Source organism: Misgurnus anguillicaudatus, chromosome 21 (genome assembly GCF_027580225.2).
Source record: "Misgurnus anguillicaudatus chromosome 21, ASM2758022v2, whole genome shotgun sequence".
In the NCBI taxonomy this organism is placed as follows: domain Eukaryota; kingdom Metazoa; phylum Chordata; class Actinopteri; order Cypriniformes; family Cobitidae; genus Misgurnus; species Misgurnus anguillicaudatus.
In genome coordinates, this window is record NC_073357.2 from 64605808 (window position 1) to 64625082 (window position 19275).

Consider the following 19275-nt stretch of genomic DNA (forward strand, 5'->3'; position numbering starts at 1 on the left):
CTGGCTATCTCATTAGTTAATATTTTTTCTAAGGCATCAGGACTCTAAGCAAATGTGAACTTCTTGCCTTACATCAGAGTGATAGTGCTTGTTTGCATAATATTCCGGTAAAAGATAAAGTGAAATATCTAGGCATTATAGTTAGACCAGAAAATAAGTACGAAAGTAAATTTTGATAATAACTTACAAAAAGCAAACCGAGTATTAAATTTCTGGTTACAAAGAGACATTTCCATATTTGCCCGAATCTTGCTAACGAAGGTTGAATATTTATCAAGACTGATTAATCCCGCTCTTTTCTTTTGGCTCTCCCCTCAAATTTCATTAAAGTATGTTCCCATAAAAATGTATAATTTTATTGGGAAGCACAATGCCCATTATATGAAAAAAGCAGACACTACAAAAGCCTATGAACAAGGTGGTTTGAATGTAATTGAATTCGAAAACATGAATATTTGGTTAAAACTTTAATGGTTAAAAATGTTTTTATGTAAAGAAGATAGTTTTTGGTTTACAGTTCCGTCAGCTTTGTTTCAAGAATATGGTGGAATTCATTTTTTTCTCAAATGTGATTTTGATTTGTCTAAACTCCCAATGAAACTATCAACATTCCATCAACAAGTACTCTTATTTTGGAAATTGGCACATACACACAATTTTACACCTCATAATGCTTCAATTTGGAACAACAGATATATATTGCACAGGAACAGATCTTTGTGCTACAAGAATTGGTTAAACAGAAATATATGGTCTGTAAGAGATTTAATGGATGAACAGGGTAACATTTTAGATTATAATGCTTTTACTTTGAAATACGGCTTTGCCTGTCACCCGAAAGAGTTTTTCACTGTTGTGAATGCAATTCCTTCTGGCATTAAAATGCTGATGAGATGCTCTCTTTCTTATTCTGAAGTTAAACCAGTTCTTCCAGCCTTATATATTGGAGATATGCAATTTAAAAGGGATAGTTGTACTAACAAATATATAAGACGGGTCATTTTAAAAACCTGTTATCCCTGTCAAGTAAAAAGAAACAAATTAGATCACATGTTTGATAAGAATACTGTGACTTATCTTTGAATAGCTTATTTGAAATTTCCTGTTCCTCCTAAGGCTAAAGAAATACATTTCAAATTTTAAATGAGATTTATCCTTCTTATAAATTCTTAAATCAGAAATTTAATATAGAAATTGTCCCCTGTTCCTTTTGTGAAAGCCATTCTGAAGACACAGATCATATCTTTCTCTTATGTAATTTCTCCAAACTCTTCTGGATATCAATTCAGGACTGGTTGATAGAAAAAGAGGTGGCTGTTGATAATTTTGTTTTTTTCCTTGCATCATATTTTATTTGGAGTTCCTCAATTGTGATAACTCCTTTTTACTTAATAACATTGTAATATTAGCAAAACATTTAATTCATAAATGTAGATTCTTTAAATCCCCCCACTACTTATTGTATTCAAAAATGACTTAAAATGTTTTTCCAAAGCCCTTAATAAGATGAAAGGTAAGAGTGATATGAAGCTGCTTTACTTACTGACATCATTTAACTTATTGTGATACTGCCCCTAATATTTATCTTTATTTATTCTTTTACTCTCTATTTAAGTTCATGTAAATTATAATTTTAGATTTCTATTTATTTTTTCTAATTTTTCTTGTGTTGAGCCTGTAATACTTAACCACACTGTGAATGTATATTTGCCTGTGTTGTTTATATATTTTTGTACTCAATAAAAAAAAAATAATCCAGTCCACAGGACAGCTGAAGCTGCTGCGCATGCGCGTCGTGCTGCGCACCGGAGCAGCGCTAATGGCGGAGAGCGTGCGGTCGCCGTTCGACTACCGGGAGCCCCCGACCCTCGACAGCGACGGGGATGGCAGCAAGCCGCCGCCACAGCGTGGGTCAGTACCTGTCGCTCGCGCGTAATAGACGCTCGCGGCCCGAATCTCCCGCTTTGTTTTGGAGGGATTGATCGGGTTAGCACGCATGCTAACTGTTAGCCGGTCCGGTTCTGTTGTGTTCTCGTGCACACGCCGTGATGAGGAAAAATGTGACCGTCAGACGACGCTTGTCATGCGCTCTGCGCTCGTTTATTGTGGGTTAATTGTTTGTTTATCTGTACGTGTAAACGCCAGAAGACTACAGCGCGAACCTCCAGTTAACGCGCGTGCACTGCTTGTACCGTTGTGCGCGCGCCAGACAATTTTCATTACAGATTTTCACCATGGTAACCACAGTTAACGCGGTGATCCAACCATAACTATCGTTATTGCATGTTACAATAAGTAATAAACTATCGAATTGTTGTTGCTTTTTTAAATAACAGTTAAATTATCGTGCGATAAGTCATCAAAACACAACACAACATCACAATTATTTCATATTTGACCTGCTGTTTTGTTGCATGCGTTTAGTGTTTCTTACTACATTTGAGCTTTTTCTGTTAAAGATTTTACAGCAGTAAGTTATGGTATATGAGTGACAAGTGTGGAAATATTGTATCTGTAGTTTTTGTTATAATTGTGTGTGTGTGTTTGTGTGTGTCATAGGCGTGTGTGTGGCAGGAAGAGGAAGGGGACCCCAGTGAAGGTGTGTGAGCGTGCAGCATATGTGTCAGAAGATGAAGAGGAGAGTCTGTCTGAACACAGCTACAGCCCAGGTAAACACACACATACACACACACAAATATCATTTATATGATGCAGATGCAGTGTTTCCCACACAGTCATTTATTTGTAGGCAGCACAAAACCAAAATCAACCATCACAAATAGATTTATGCACTCCCTCTTACACAACAGTTCCTGTTCACACACCTGTGGCATCAGTTCCTGCGCTCTGCTGTGTCTCATTTAGGGCTGCACGATAAATCGCATGTGTTTGTCACGCACATCACGTCAGTAATGCCGGTTCCTTGATTAGTATTAAATCGCCATCAGCTGTTTTCAGATGGCGCGACATTAACTGCACAGAGCCGTAGTTCCCTGACAATCGGGGCAATTTTGCATTAATTATCGCGGACGTATCGCCTCCGATATGTATGCGATATGGCCCAAATTGTCAGGGAACTATGGCTCTGTGCAGTTAATGTCGCGCCATCTGAAAACAGCTGATGGCGATTAATACTAATCAAGGAACCGGCATTACTGACGTGATGCGCGTGGTATCGCATGCGATTTATCGTGCAGTCTCATTTAAGTATGCATACGGCATAAGGTTGTCTCATTTCAGAAAAGCAAACAGGACACTCTCAATGCGGCCTTCTTTCAAAAGGTTTCGGAGGATACATGAACAGTGGCGGCTCGTGACTTCTTTTCCTGAGGAGGCCCAAAACATATTTTGCTTTTTAAGCGGGCGGGCAGTGGCTCAGTGGTTCATGTAGGTTGTGTACAAAAGGGAAGGTTGGTGGTTCAATCCCCGGCTCCACCGGACCAAGTGTCGAGGTGTTCTTGAGCAAGACACCTAACCCCAACTGCTCCCGACGAGCTGGATGGCGCCTTGCATGGCTGACACTGCCGTCGGTGTATGAATGTGTGAGTGAATGGGTGAATGTGAGGCAAAAATTTTAAAGCGCTTTGGATGGCCATAGGTCTGTTAAAAGCGCTATATAAATGCAGTCCATTTAAGGGAACTGGCCGCCACAGTGCATGAGATGTATTCTTTGTTGCTGTAAATAACCCACAATTCCTTGCATCAACTCGAACTTCGTCTTTTTTCAACGTCATTTTACACACATGCAGCTTTTAGGGTTGTTTATCGGACAGTTCATTGTGATCCGATACATGATCGGATACGTGATCTGATCTTTGCTGATACATCAAACACTTACGAACGAACTAACAATTTCACTTGCTGGCACTAGCAAATGAAAATAAACAAATATGCGCACTTTGATGAATATGCATAGATGGATGTTACATCAAGAAATGAGGATGTGAAAATAAAGGTACTTCAAATCGATTTCTTATGTGTTATCCATGTATTGTTACACCCCTACTGTTAATACTGGTGAAGATGTGATGTTTAATGTGAAATTAAGTAGTTTATCGTAGCTCATAAGATACATTTATAGTACCGTACACAAATAAATGAGGCACCTTTTTCTATATCAAGTCATATTAAACTATTAAAAAATGTTTAGTCTATTAATGAAGTAATGTAAGTTTGTCTTTAAATATAATGATGAACACTAAATTAAATGTTGATAACATGTCATTTGTAGCACTATTACAGGCCGTATAAAGTAATAATGTCAATGTACAGTATAGTGATATTACAGTGTACATAATATCTGTTTTGGATATTAAACTGTTGGCTAATTTCTTATGTTGTGTAAGCATGTTTACGTTTCTTTAAAACACCAATATAGTTCAACAATACAAGATTTTATGAGAGCAAGTAAGTAGACATCTCCAGTTTGTTTAGCACAGAAGCGTTTGTCTCATAACGGAGAAAATACATGTTAAGAATTAATAACGTGTGATTAACTTGATAACAAGCTGTTTACGTGATAGTTGGTTGTGTAAGTATTGTAAAACCCCAAAGTTGTGTATAAATGTTAGTTAGAAATGAATCCTGCTTCTGTTGATTCCAGTCTCGTCCACCTGAAGAATGTGCTGACACAAATAAACTGAAAGTCTGTGGGAAACACTGAGATAAGACCGTATGATTGACTCACTCGTACAGAATAAATGATAGATGAATGTATGAATATATATTAAATCTGATCTTACTGTGTTTGTCAGGAGATGAGCAGTACACCGAGGGTGCCGAGGATACGCTCCCTCCACCGGGCAGCCCATACTATCTCACTGATCACACACAACTCTGGTAGGACAGACACACAAGACACTATCACAAACTCGCACACAGGCTGCGTTCACACGGCAACCGTATTTACAGGTGTGATTGTAGAAGTGTCAGTACAGACAGCAAATTACAAACACTGTCTTTATGAACAATCCCCCGACCTCAGACCCGTATGCTATTCACACACGCCGCCTGAAACCATAGAGACAGATGTAAATGCAATGACAAAACTTTATTTATGTAATTAACGAAAACAGCTGTCGTGTGTAACGCTTACCATTGTGCAGAGAAGAATAAACAATGTTGCTTCCATATTTAAAGTTTTAATCTGCAAAATTAATTAAGTCAAAATCAGTGTCAGCAACTGCATGTTTTACCAAAGCAGATCTATCCAATACAAAAGTAATCTGCATGACTCCTGGTGACATATGGATGTCTTGTGAAGCAAAATGATCATTATTAGCGTGAATGCAGAGCCTAAGCCACATATGAAGTGCGATTTACACTAACATGAGCACCGTCTTCTTCTTCTTCTTCTGGTGTTTGCTGTTTGCAAACCATCCTGTCAGCGCCACCTATTATCAGGAGCATAAAGCGCACCGCACAGTTTGCAGTCATTTTTATGACCTGTACCTTAACAGACAGAGAGCAACGGAATGACATGACAGACAACTAGTTGTTCAGTGTGTTTCTGTTCACACACCACAGCTTCTCTGTAAATGCGGTTATCAGTGGCGAACCGTGAGTACTTCAGCTGGGCCTTCAAAATATGCAATGAAGTGCAAATGCCTCTCCATGCGCAATTACGCATGGCGCAATAAATGAAAGACACAAATTTAATGGATAGGTTCTACTTACTACACCGCCTTAATTCTTAAAAACAGGAAAATGGAGACAAGTGAGCATGGGGGAAAAAACACCAAAATAAATTGAGAGTAGTTTGTTTTTCATAAATTTTAAAATTCAGAATATAATACTAGGCTATTCGTATTTCGTTAAATCATACAGTGAACGTGTAAAAATTCTGAGCACGCAAAGTTAAATTACAGAATAGGCATCGTTTGCCTTTAAATGCAGTTTTAAAGTTTAAAATTACTTTAATCTAACTGATAAACACAAATACAGACTCTGCTGCTCTGTAAATTTGCATTTAATTTTTGTTTTTTGTAAATATATATTTAGCTGTAGGATAGCTTGTTAGTCTTTTTTCATAAGGGGAAATATAGCACCCTGCCTTCTCAGTGCACCTCCTTGTGGCTTATAACTGTTATATTTTGCGGGCTCGCAAAATCCCTAGCCCGAGCCCCGGTGAATGTTTTTGCATTCTCTGAGATTTAGTTAGGTAATTATATTGTATGTAATTCGGCGTCGCCTGCAGTCATTACTATCCTCAAGTAAAACTGTCAGTAAGTGAAAGTATAATTAAACCCATTATTTTTCTCGGTGTTCACGTCTGATATGCGCAGCGCAGCTGCACGCGCATCTCTCGGCTGTGCTCTTCACGAGTACCCGCTTAAGTAATTTCGTTTTTTACCTCAGCCCTATCAAACTAGCCACAACGTCAATCACGTTTTCTGCCATTTACCTCAACCACTCTCACCGCAGAGATTCGGGCCATTAGACGGTCTATGATTAGGACTTCTTCTTCTTTGGTGTTTTTACGGCAGCTCGCATCCAGCTTGTTGCATGATTAGGACTTCATGAAGGCTTACAATGCTTTGTTTTTTACCCGCCCACTTGAAATCAAAGCGTGATTGGTCGATTTGCCCATCACTCTCCACACCAAAACACATAGCTTGGCCTTCCTTGGGATTCTTGAAGTCCTAACCAATGAATGAGCCAGTTTACCGGGCCTTAATAGAGACAGACGATTCTGATTGGATATGAACCTGACAGTAAGCTTAACGTTAGAACATAGATGAGAGAAAATATATTACATGTATTAAATTAAATTAAATATAAATTTAAACATGTAAAAACATATTTTTATTGAATACTTTATTATTTATTAGTATTATTATAAAAAATATTTTTATTAATTTTTTTAGGCCTTCTCTGAAGGCGTAGAAGGCCCTGAAGGTTCCCCACTGGCGGTTATAAAACACAAAAATTTCTGGGTGTGAGGTCAGTTAAAGAATGCGGTTGTCAAACCCATAAATAACAGAACTGCGTGTGAACGGAAACGTTTTAAGGACTCAAATACAAGTTTGACAACCGTATTATGGTACCGTGTGAACGCAGCATTAGACTCAGTGTTGAGATGTTTAAATTAGTGATGCACCGATGCATCGGCCGCCGATATTTATCGGCCGATTTTTGATGAATTTGAAACCATCGGCATATCGGCAATAGCACGAGAAAGGCCGATACCGATTGTTTATTAATTAACCGCATAAAGTCAATGAATTGCATGTTCAATTAAAATGATTTAATGTTTGGGTGTGCACTAGGGCTGTTCCGAATACCATTTTTTGAGCTTCAAAGCTCTAGTAGAAATCAAATCAAATATTCAAAGCTTCGGAAGGAGGGGCTGAACATATTTTTCTCTTTAATAAAGGCAGGAATCTGTGTGCGTATGTAGCGGCGTGCCCGTCACGCGTGCCGCGAGAACAGCACCAGTGAAACAAAACACGAGCAACACTCCCAATAAGGTAACGTTAGCCCAACATTTTTCCAACAAACAAACACTCCCGCACAAGAAATCAGAAGCATAGTAATTACTGATAACGTAAAGGGTAACTTAGCCCATTTAAATAAAACAACGTAAATAAATGAACGAATGAAGTTCAACAAACTGTAATAAAACGGTAGCATGCTTTTAAAATCAAGTTTATTTACTAACACTTACACCATCCAATATGTTTCTCATCAGTAGAACAATAAAGAAGATATTTTGCAGAAACCCCAGTGCTCCGTCATGCAAGTCAACCGATCCGCCACTTTAAACATGTATATCTAATACAAAAGTAATCCCCCATAACTCCGTGTGACATATTGATGTCTTGTGAAGCAAATCAATCAGTTTTTGCAAAAAACTGAACGTTATTTACAACACTATTAGTGTGAATGCCAAAGCAGGAAGCCCGCTTTGAGGCGATCTCTTTCTGTTCTCTTATACTGGTGGCGTTTGGTGCTGTTGGATATGGATGTTGTTCTCTCTGCGCAACCTATATAGCTGGAGCGTGAAGCGCACTTCCTGCTTGGCAAAAGCTCTGCATTAACGCTGTAAAATAATATATATTCGAATCTCAAAACTGAAAATCGAATGTCAACCAACGGAACGAATATTCGAACATTCTGGTCCAGCCCTAGTGTGCACTATACTTAAGCACCGACAGAAAACCTTTGTTGAGCTGGCTCAAATGTCTTGTGCAGTCTGTTTCTTTTATTGTCCTTTAGTGGGGCAAGAAGTCCAACTTTTTTGAAGTAGCAATATTTATACTCTGTTTAAAGGAACACGCCCACATTTTGGGAATTTAGCTTATTCACCGTATCCCCCAGAGTTAGATAAGTCCATACATACCTCTCTCATCTCCGTGCGTGCTGTAACTCTGTCTGACGCAGCCCCCGCTAGCTTAGCTTAGCACAAAGACTGGAAGTGGGTGGCTTAGCTAGCATACTGCTCCAATAAGTGACAAAATAACGCGATCATTTTCCTATTTATGTGTTGTGATTTGTATAGTCAAACCGTGTACAAATAACAAGGTGATATGAGACACAGCGATCTTTTAACAGTATACATACTGAGAACTATATTCTCTGAAGACGAAGCACTGCCGCATGGGCGGAGTGATCTGCTCGCAGCACACGAGAAGCCCCTGGTGAGGAGCAGAGAGTTCGGTCAGAGTTGTACAAATCACTCCGCCCATGCGGCAGTGCTTCGTCTTCAGAGAATATAGTTCTCAGTATGTATACTGTTAAAAGATCGCTGTGTCTCATATCACCTTGTTATTTGTACACGGTTTGACTATACAAATCACAACACATAAATAGGAAAATGATTGCGTTATTTTGTCACTTATTGGGAGCAGTATACTAGCTGGAGCCATGCATTTCCAGACTTTGTGCTAAGCTAAGCTAGCGGGGGCTGCGTCAGACAGAGTTACAGCACGCACGGAGATGAGAGAGGTATGTATGGACTTATCTAACTCTGGGGGATACGGTGAATAAGCTAAATTCCCAAAATGTGGGCGTGTTCCTTTAAAGCAATAGCACTGGCATTATTTATTTTTATTAAAGAAATCCATTATATGTAAAAAAAAAAATTAGTTAATGTTGTTAATAAAAGAAATGCTGAATAGCAAAAACCACATTTGAAGGTTGTCATGTTGTCTTATTATATTTGTTTTAGCTTAATTTGTGCCTCTTATTATGTTGGTCAGTTGAATGTTAATTAGATACAATCCATGTTCAGTAAAAATAATTTGATGCAGAAATAAACTAGCTAATAGACCAACTGTATAGTGTTGTATAGTGTTTAATATCGGTATCGGCATCGGTATCGGCCAGAAGTTGTCTGCTTAAATCGGTATCGGCCCAAAAAAATCCTATCGGTGCATCCCTAGTTTAAATGTCTCTTATGATGAAAATATAAAACCATCTTTGAAATGTTTGTGTGTTCTGCAGCGTGCCTGAGCTCGATGAGGAGGGTTCGAGTGGAGTCCGAGGTCCCGTGCTGTTTCATCCGCCACCCAACTGCAGGATTCGAGAGGTGCACTGTGGCAGTCAGGTGCGGCTTGTCGTCATAGCGATTCGAGATATTGCCAAAGGCGAGGAGATCACGGTGGACTACAGCCTGACCGACTGGGGAGAAAATCCCATGGTAGTAATGAGCTGCGCACTCCGGCATCGTCTGTAAACACTTTCTGGAGCTGAAACGATTAATTTAATTGCGATTTGTTTTTTAAACCGCAGGGTTTCCATACTTCTGTGTCCCCACGTGGGTTTGAATGTGGATTCAACCCAGAAAACAACATCAAGAAGGTTTGTACATAAAGAAATTCTCATGCAGACAATCAAAATGAGCCTACTCTACATCTGACAGGAATGTTTATTAAATCTCTCTAGGAGGAGGAGCCTGGCTCGCTTCCACTGTCTCTTACTGTTTCTGACTATCTCACTCCATCATGGTCTCTCTCGCCCTCCTCCTCCCCGCTCTCTCACTCTGAGGCCAGCGACTCCGACCGAGAGGAAGATGAAGAGGAGGAAGATGACGACGACGATGATGACGACGACGAAGAGGAGCTGGAGGACCTCAGGGGCCGTATGATGAGACGCCGCAAGAAACGGAAAACCTTAGTGACCGTCAAGAAGAAGACCACACCCAGGGCCCAGCCCCACCCTCTGTCCTTCACTCCCCCCACCCCCTCGTCATCCTCCCCCTTTCAGCAGTCTTTGACCACACCCACAACAAACATAAACAATAACATAAACATAAATATTGGGCACGGCGCTAGCGGCACCGTCTCCCATCGACAGCACTGCCCGTACTGCGGCCGTCACTTCCGATCGCTCGCCCGTCACCTCGAAAAACATCACGACCAGCAGCCCGAGGTACGAGCCGCCATGGAGCTGTCTCACCTCCAGACGCAAGCCCCAGCCACCGCCTCTTTCTCTTCTCCCGCTCGACCCACGTCCGCCTCTGGACCGTCCCTGTTTTCCCGCCAGCAAGATTCCCTGTCTCCGGCATCTAAACCCGGCGCGGTCTCCTTCTCGCTCTCCCTGTCGCAGCCTCCTTCCTTGAACCCCTCTAAAAAGAACGCCGCCGCCCTCTCGACGGCAACTAAAAAAGGCACGATGAAGACTGTTGACAAGACGCCGCCGGTCACGCCCGCCAGGAGGGGACGCCCACCGAAGAAAGAAAAGGAAGAACAACAGAAGAAACGGGAAGAGGTGAAGCAAGTGCCAGAAGAAGCTCCTCCTACTCCAGGTAAAGAGGAAGAAGATGAAGATACGAGAGATGATGGACCTGCAGATGAGAAGATGAGTGCTGAGACAGTGAGGTTTGTTTAGTGTTAATTATGAAATGTTTTAAATGATAAATATGAGACTTGTGAGTTTTTGTGTGTTGATCTCAGGTCTTATTATAGCTGTTGTTTATCAGAAACACTGATCCACTTCACACACACACATTATCTTAACTCGTTTAGTTGGTCTAGTAAAGGTTTTGTTAAGAGTTTGGGGCGGCACACAAAATTTGAGATGTTTTAACTCTGTGCAGATGCGACTGAAAAAAGTGCCTTGCACCACGTGCGCGTCTCGACCGTGTGTCTTCCATTATGAGCGTGCACACCGCACGCCTACATTTGGTATAACAAACTTGAGTGCGCAAAAGACACAAAATGTGAATCTCCCCTTAGGAATCCTAAAACTCTAATCTAAGTTAATGTCAGCAGTTTCACAGTAAACAAATCAACAGAGATCAAAGCTCCTCTCATGGAGAAAGAAGTCTTATAAGGATCAGTTCTCCTCAGACACATCACAACTATAATCCAAAACCTTTCTGATTAGAGGAGGAAAACATCCAATAATGTTTAATGATATATTGATTTTAAAGCTGTCAGCTCTGTTGTTATAAATGTTATTTGTGTTTGAGTTAAAGTGGTTAAATTACTGCTTTGGAGCATTTCTCAATCATTCTTAAAATTAGCAAAATAATGTGTTCCTTTTTTCAGAACAATTTGATACAGACTGCACAACATCATGGGTTTCATGCAAAAGCCGGTACCTTATTTTAAAATCCTTATTTCATCTCTCAAAAGTAAATGTTTATGTCAGTCCTATTAAAATGGCAAGTCCTTGTTAAATTGTTCATGAACAAGACAGTCAAAATGACACAAGATTGGGTTCACAAGAACAAAATGAGATTTTTACACTTTAAGAAATCCTGAATGAATGGGAAACTGAAATGTCATTATTTATTATTCACATTATTATCTGTCCCTAACAATTATTTTGCTAATTGACAATGAAGTAATGTGATATTTTTTGTCAAATAGATCCATAAAAATATTAGTAGTAGTAATATTATAGTAAACTTTAATATTCTGTAATGAAAGTGTCTTTATGACGTATGCAGTACGACGTACGGCCTGCATTTCACCTCCGCGAGAAATTTTGTGACCTAATTAAAGTCGCGAGACGTTTTTAATCTCATGAGATCTCGTCACACCTCTAATATTTTCTGATTTGAACTTTCTGTCTACAGTTTTGGTAATGATGATTGTAAATGAACATGATTGCACTTTCAATTTCTACTCATTCGTGTATGTCAAATATTGCATTGCAAGAGATTGGAGAGAGTTCATATTTACAACTTTTTCTGTAAAGTTAGAAAAAAATCTGATTTTACAGTATAATACAAAATCAAAAAACTTCAAAATTTAAAACTTTAAAATTAAATTCTCCTGATGGATATCTTCATGTGCCAGACTGTCAGGCAGATTTTCACTATAACAGATAACTTGGCAGATAATCTCTCACTGTCTTGTACAATCTAACACTTCAAACATTCATTTCCCGTCACATTTACAAAAGTCTACAAAATAACAAATAAATGGAAATACTGATTCTGACAAAAAGTTAACCATTCTGCATGTCATGATTTATATGCTGAACATATTTTTGAGGTGTAAGATTATTCAACACAAATCAGTATAATGTATTTTAATGAAAATGTAGCAAACAATTGATCGTAATCATCAGCATGATCATAAGCATCTCAATTAGTCCAAAACTTTGAGAATTTGCTTATATGTTGTGCACAACTGACTTCATGATGAACAAAGTCTTTTAAAAATTAATTTCTGATCTGAGTAATGATCCAAAGCCACGGAGAAAAACTTCAACTGTTTTACTTCTGAAGTTAATGTGTTTCAAGCTTGTTTAGATATTATCTGAAAGAGTTTTCTTATTGAATCTTGTTTTTCCACTACAAATGATATTTTTGCTTCATGACATTATAGAAAGCTGAACATCTGACATCTTGTCTGTCTGTCTGTGTCTGTCTGTCTTTAGCTCTCAGCGGTCACACATGCCTCCTCTGCTGTCTTCGCTCTCTACTCTGGTTGTGTATCTCCGACAACAGCAGCACTCGTCTTTTCTGTCCTTGTCTCGCTCTGCGGGTTCGGCGGAGGCCTGGCGTCTGCTCTGTCACTCCAGTCTGGCGCTTCTGATTCTGTACAACCGTCATCGTGAGTGCGAGGTGGCCAAACTCACCATACAGGACTATCGCAACCGGTCCAGCCCCTCTCGCCTCTCTCCTCTGGAGTCCTCCCTTTCTCCTTTTGAACGTCACGTTCTCTGTCACCTCGCCCGGGTGGGTGTGTTGGGCAAACGCGGTCGCGTTCAGCCCCTCGTTCTTCCGCCCCATTCTGAGGCCTGTCTGGATCTTCTCCTGAAGACCTCCGCGGAAGTGGGTGTCGATCCGGAAAGCCCGTACGTCTTTTCCCGGCCGTATCACTCCCCCGCCACGCCGCTCCGCGGAACGGATCTTCTCCGAGGTTTGGCGCGCACTAGCGGTGCTAAAAATCCCACGACGCTCACTGCACCGCGCTCTCGCCGGCAGGTGGCCATCTTCACTCAGCTCCTCTTGCTGGAGGAGGGCGAACGACCTGCAGGTGCGGCAGCCAAACGATTGGAAGATTTCCTCCAGAGAGAGTATCACGTGACTCAGAGCTGCGCTCGTATCGGTCAGGACCCAGGGCTGATGAGCCGGGTGGGACGGGTGGTGCTGTACGGAGAAAGAGACGGAGTGCTGTTCAGAGGAATGAGTCTTCAAAACATCTGTCTCGAACTGGACGGTAAGTCAATCAACAAATCAGACTTGGTTCTGACAGCAGCACACATATTTTAAGTCCTTCATTTGATTTTTTTATCATCATCAATCTTTTCTGGTTTAGCGAAGGTAACATCTGTTAACTAGTAGCATTCTTATCTATCCATTTAGTGTGTTGCAGTCAGTTGATGAGAGTTTAATTACACTAATACTATAAACATGATTGAGCAGGTGAAGGATCACATTGAGGAAGAGTATGAAGATGAGTTCAGATGTTTGTTTATCTCTCACAGTGATGTCAGGGAACTCTGCCGACTCGTTCTCAGACGATTCTGATGCAGACGGTGACAAGAATAAAGACAGAGTTCAGGTGGGAAAGAAAAGAGCATCCAGCAGTCGAGGACCACGACCTAAAAAATCAGCACCGGCCACGCCCACCCCTACAGCTACACACAAGAGGAGGAGTTCCCAGGTCAAATCAGGTGAGTCAACATCACAAGTCAGGTAACGGCTTTATTAAAGATGACATAACACACACAGTTTCTGCCAATCTCATGTTAATCTTTGTTACCTATAGAGTAGTGTTTCATCTTTCATATGTCCAAAGAGTCTTTCATGTTGTCAGATTTACGAAAGACAGAGCAGCCTTTCTGTTTTTTTTTCTGTCAAACTCTTGAAGGGGTACCCGGGGCGGTGCTAAAGAGTTACGAGTACACGCAGCCTTTGAATATTAATGCAACAGCTGTGACATTGATGTAAATAAAACATAAAAACTTTTTTCAAATAACTATGGCTTAGGGGGTGTGCACACCAAAGCTTTTACACCCGCAGCTGGCGCATGTTTTCAATTGTTTTCAATGAAAGCTCTGCTTTTTTCAAATCAGCTAGCCGTTTTCGTCCGCGCTAAAAACCGGCGCTCAGCGTTTTTCCACGCTCGGCGCTGAGCGTCAAGAGTTGAAAAAGATTAATCTTTGGGTGAAAAGCTCCGCTCGTCAATGTCAGTTCTCAAACGGCCGTCCAATCACAGTAGAGGAGGGGCGGGACAAGTATCACAACAACCAACCAGCTCACAGCTGAAGTATCAGAGCTACCAAAGCGCTCAGCTAAAGAAAGCTGCCACTTAGCTGAGAAACAGTTGGCATTCAACATCCTCAAGGTGTTTTCAGCCACGTTTAAAAGTTTTGGTGTACACAACCCCTTACAGTCGATTCAGATACTAAGTCGGTAATTGATTAACAGGAACAACAGCAGCACGATTACAGCAGTACATCTCTATTTATACCACGGGTCTGTTGAATGCTGTATTCTGATTGGCTGAGAAATGTTCTGTGGGTATGAATTAATTTCTGATAACCGCACACCTAACTTGTCAAATGTCTTAAAAATAGGTACCAGAGCAATGTTTGTGGTAACTGTGTGGTATAAGAGGAATAATTGACTCCGGTCATTTGAATTATTTGATAATAATGCACACCCGTGGTGTAACGGCATTGCACCTTGGGTGTGCATTAGGGGTGGGCGATAAACCGGTAGACATAATTAACCGGTAGAAAATTGTCAACCGGTAGAGATTTTGGACTATCGTTTCTATCGAGGTTACGTGCCCACGACACGCTCCTGTGCGCGTGGTCGCGAAAACGTAACGTTTGTACACGTATTTAAGCACTGCACTTTTAAAACAAGTTATTTTAAGCCATTGAAACACAGACAACAGATCTGTATGCAAGCGTTCTTTCTGTGTGTCAGGAGCGGACAAGTCGTGCAGCCGCTGCTTTTTCTGTCTGTGAGGAACGCGCAAGTCGCGCGACTGCTGCTCATTAAGCTCGCGAGCATTTTTCCCGCTTTATTGGCCTTAAATACATATACGCGTCAAAATTCCCGTCTTTGCAAGCATCCTCATAAACACGACCAGTCAGGTCTTAAGAGAAAGTAAACAGCTAAAACAGAAAGCGCATGTGTGACAGTGTATTGGATCTGGACATTGGTCTTAAAGGGGAAGTTACCTAATTTTGCTCCCGTCTGTCACTCGTGTTAATCAAACAGCATTGAGAGAAAATCTCTCACTGCTCCTGATTAAATCACTTTTCTACCTTAAATAAAAATATGTATAGGCTTATACATACATGCATAATTATTTATTATCATTCTTATATGACTGTTTATCTTCAGAGAGCTTGAGTTTTGTTTGCTTTTTATCTTCTTTCTATGCTTGTATATTGTTTTTTGTGAGAAGTATGAACATTTCTATGGTATTAAAGATTTAAACCTTATTAAAACATTAAAAAAACCTCTACCGTGATACATATCGTTATCATGATATAAAATTAATCCTATCGTGATAGAAGATTTTGGTCATATCGCCCACCCCTAGTGTGCATTATTTTCTTATAATTCAAAGGACCGGAGTCAATTATTCCTGTTATTCAATTGTTTGTGTTGTTTACATTACATACTCGTTTGCGCCAACTGCACATAAGATTTAGATTTTCTTAAGCCTGTGGTTGTGACCCCTGGGCAGGGTCTTTTAAAGTTGGGACCGCTCCATCACTTAGTTGAGAACGAGTGGCAAATCCGGTGTTAAACTGAGCCATGTTTGTAAAGCAATCTTCTCTGAAATGTAGGGAACAAACATAAACCCATTAGCAATTACGTTGTTGTCCGGTGTCTTAACACAAGGTTACTTGGAAAACTGAAAAAGGTTTTCTTCTCCTTGCATCCAAAAACACACTTCTTTTGTCGAACCATCTTGATCTAAAACAAAAGTGATGTCTGTGAATTCTACTCGATGGAGCAGTGCTAATGCTAATGCTAATTTGTCTCAGTTCAGGTTGTGATTCACAACCTCATATCCGTGTTAATGTTGACTTTGAAAACCCCTGTAATAAATGAAAGCTGGGTTGTAATATAAGTCTGGGTTTGAGATGTGTTTTATTTCCTAACAGAGTAGAGGTACAGGATGTTTTGTAGTAATTGTTGTTTGATTCTGGTGAGTACTTTGTGTGTATTTGATGATTTGTTTGGTGTCCGTCAGGTAAGCGTGGGGTCCTGAAGCGGCCGTGGTCTGAAGCCGAACGTGTCGCCGTGGAGACTCACCTGAAGCAGAACATCGTGGATCTGCGTGTACCTGCGAAAGCTGACTGTGAGCGCTGTCTCCAGCTCTGTCCTCTGCTGGTCAGTAACCAGCGCGACTGGAGGGCCATTAAATTTTACTGTCATAACCGGATTCAGTTATTAAAGAAACAGGGCCGCAGAGAAGGAAACATCACCGCCGTCTGCTAACACGACACTTACAGAAACTATTCACCTCACTGAAGATCATTCACATCTATCAACATCCCATAAACAAAGTTCTCATGAAGTTATTATTGACTGAAATCCTTCATTTGCATGTAATTGGTTATATTTTCACATTATGACACGAGACGGACTCTGTATGTGTCAGGTGAGTTATTTCTTTAATCTGTCATGTTTCATTGATGAACACTTCACACATTCCCGTATCTGTTATCTGTTTACTTTACCATAAAACAACATTATTTTACTGTAGTTAAGTTAATGTTCAGTATTGAAACACACATCAGTCTTCTGGATTAAAGTTATTACACAGCTGTTTCTCATTCATCTGACTGTAGATCTGCTGTGATGGTTTTGTATTTGGGACCAGGTCTCATTTCAGAGAGATAATGATGGACTGAATCCCTTCACCTGTAATCTGTCTGACACGATCTTGTGTAAACAACATTTCTGGCTCATATTTCTCATACAGTACACTGCAAAAAATGACTTTATCTTAGGTTCTTTTACTCATCAAGAAAATTCATCTTGTTTTAAGAGTTTTCTACTGAAAACAAGAGAAAAATACTAAGTAAGAAATTAATTTTTTGCAGTGTATAACAAACATAATGATGTGTAGACTGTTTCATTTCAAACTAAATCATGAAATATTTCATTTATTGTATTGAGGAGTATTGATACATGATAAATGTGAGTACTTTCTGAATGATGAAATTATATTGACATAAAAACATGACGGTATAAAAACAGTAATAATGTTTTGTGAAATATGAGCCAGATATAATCCTGACCTCATGAGATATTTATCTGTCTCTTCTCTTCTTGTTTGAATATTTCTTGTATTATTGTCATTGGATTAATTTGTTGTAATGATGTGAAAACAGGCAGAGGATGTTGAGGATAAACTCAATGTCTGGAGACGAGATCTGTGGTTCAGCATGAAGTCAGTGAGTTTTGTTATTTTATTCAGATTTGTGCCAACAATACAAGATGATCTTCTTATAGTAGTTTTTGTATAAACGAATGATGGACAGAAGAGTTATATTCCCTCATCTTTACACTTCTTTAAGGTCTGTTCGGTGTAAATTGATGTATTGTAATGATGTTAGACTTTAGAAATGAGTATGATGTGATGTTGTACATTCTGTAAATATCGATTGACTTCTATAAAATTACCACATTTTAACTTTGCTTTCTTAAATATCGTTGTAAAGGTCTATCAGATTTTAGAAAGATGATATCTTGAAGAATACAGGAATTCATGTAACATTATTTGCATTTCGGATTGTTGTCTTTTTATTAAATTACATCCATATGAAAGATCAGTCAGACTATCAGACATTAACTGTGAGGATTAGTCAAAAGATTTCATTCAGCTGATATTTTTTGTGATTATTTCACAGAGTTTCTTGAAGAAAACAGCTCAAAGATATTTGCATTCTAACAGTTAGTCTTTCTGAACAGACTTTAAGAGACTTAATTTGTTCTCTTGTGTGCTTTATATACGCTTTATTCAGTCTGCCGCCATTTTGATTTCAAACCAAGGCTGTTAGTGATGGACATCAAGAGCTTTAAACCTATTGTTTATATCAGGATGCTGCTTATTCAGCAATCAGAAATCATGCATTGTTAAAATTATAAGGATTTAGTACTTGTTAATGATATGATAAAGGTACAAACCCCAAAGTAAACAATGACGTGAGTTAGCGTCTCCAATGTAAATTTATTTTCTTAGATTACAACAAACACACAGATTGTAGGCAACAGTTTACTTCTGGGATTGGTGATGTAGTAAAGACCGACATTATCATAATTACTCAAGCTTCGGACTGTTAGTTAACTCCTGTCAGCATTGCATTGTGACCACCGAATCTTTCAAACATGTTAAGGAGCGTCACATTTCCTGCTGATGTCAGAGGTATTCAGGCCAATCACAACATACAGATTAGCTGGCCAATCAGGGACACGGAGCTTTTCAAATCCGTGAGTTTGAAAAAAGAGAGTGAAATCTGGAGCTACAAAAATTTACAGTATGTGGAAAATGTGTATTAAACCATAAACCACATGAACACATTGTATTAGAGCAAATACACAAAATAATTTTGTTTTAGCAATAAAATAGGTACTCTTTAAAGCTCTGGACTTCATCACTCACAGCCTCGGTTTTAAAACAACGTCAGGCAGACTGAATAAAGTGTTTATCCTCAAGACAGAGAAGTCCTTTGAGTTAGACTTTGAATATAGTAGTACTGTATCAGCTTATCTAAATATGTTGAAGGTTTCCCAAACAGGACTTAAGTCTAGGATTATCTTAAACTAGAACTAGGCCTCAGTTTAAGAAATATAACTAGTTTTAACAAACATGCCTTAAAACATTACTTGTGTGC

General features: G+C 39.6%; 1 protein-coding gene across 1 annotated transcript; it reads left to right on the forward strand.

Annotated features, from left to right (window-relative positions):
* Positions 1 to 1429: 1429 nt before the first annotated feature.
* On the forward strand, positions 1430 to 18213 carry LOC129453947 (uncharacterized). The gene is made up of 9 exons (XM_055218363.2): positions 1430 to 1911; positions 2560 to 2669; positions 4755 to 4839; positions 9445 to 9640; positions 9733 to 9801; positions 9886 to 10820; positions 12835 to 13619; positions 13888 to 14076; positions 16626 to 18213. The coding sequence occupies exons 1-9, from the start codon at positions 1700 to 1702 to the stop codon at positions 16871 to 16873; spliced, it is 2829 nt and encodes a 942-aa protein (XP_055074338.2). The 5' UTR covers positions 1430 to 1699; the 3' UTR covers positions 16874 to 18213.
* The last annotated feature ends 1062 nt before the right edge of the window (positions 18214 to 19275 follow it).

Excerpts from the sequence above, each read along its gene's own strand:
- LOC129453947 (XM_055218363.2), top strand. The coding sequence starts at position 1,700 with ATGTATATTTGCCTGTGTTGTTTATATATTTTTGTACTCAATAAAAAA. Across the intron at positions 10,821-12,834 it reads ATGAGTGCTGAGACAGTGAG|CTCTCAGCGGTCACACATGC; the intron begins GTTTGTTTAGTG and ends GTCTGTCTTTAG. Across the intron at positions 14,077-16,625 it reads GAGTTCCCAGGTCAAATCAG|GTAAGCGTGGGGTCCTGAAG; the intron begins GTGAGTCAACAT and ends GGTGTCCGTCAG.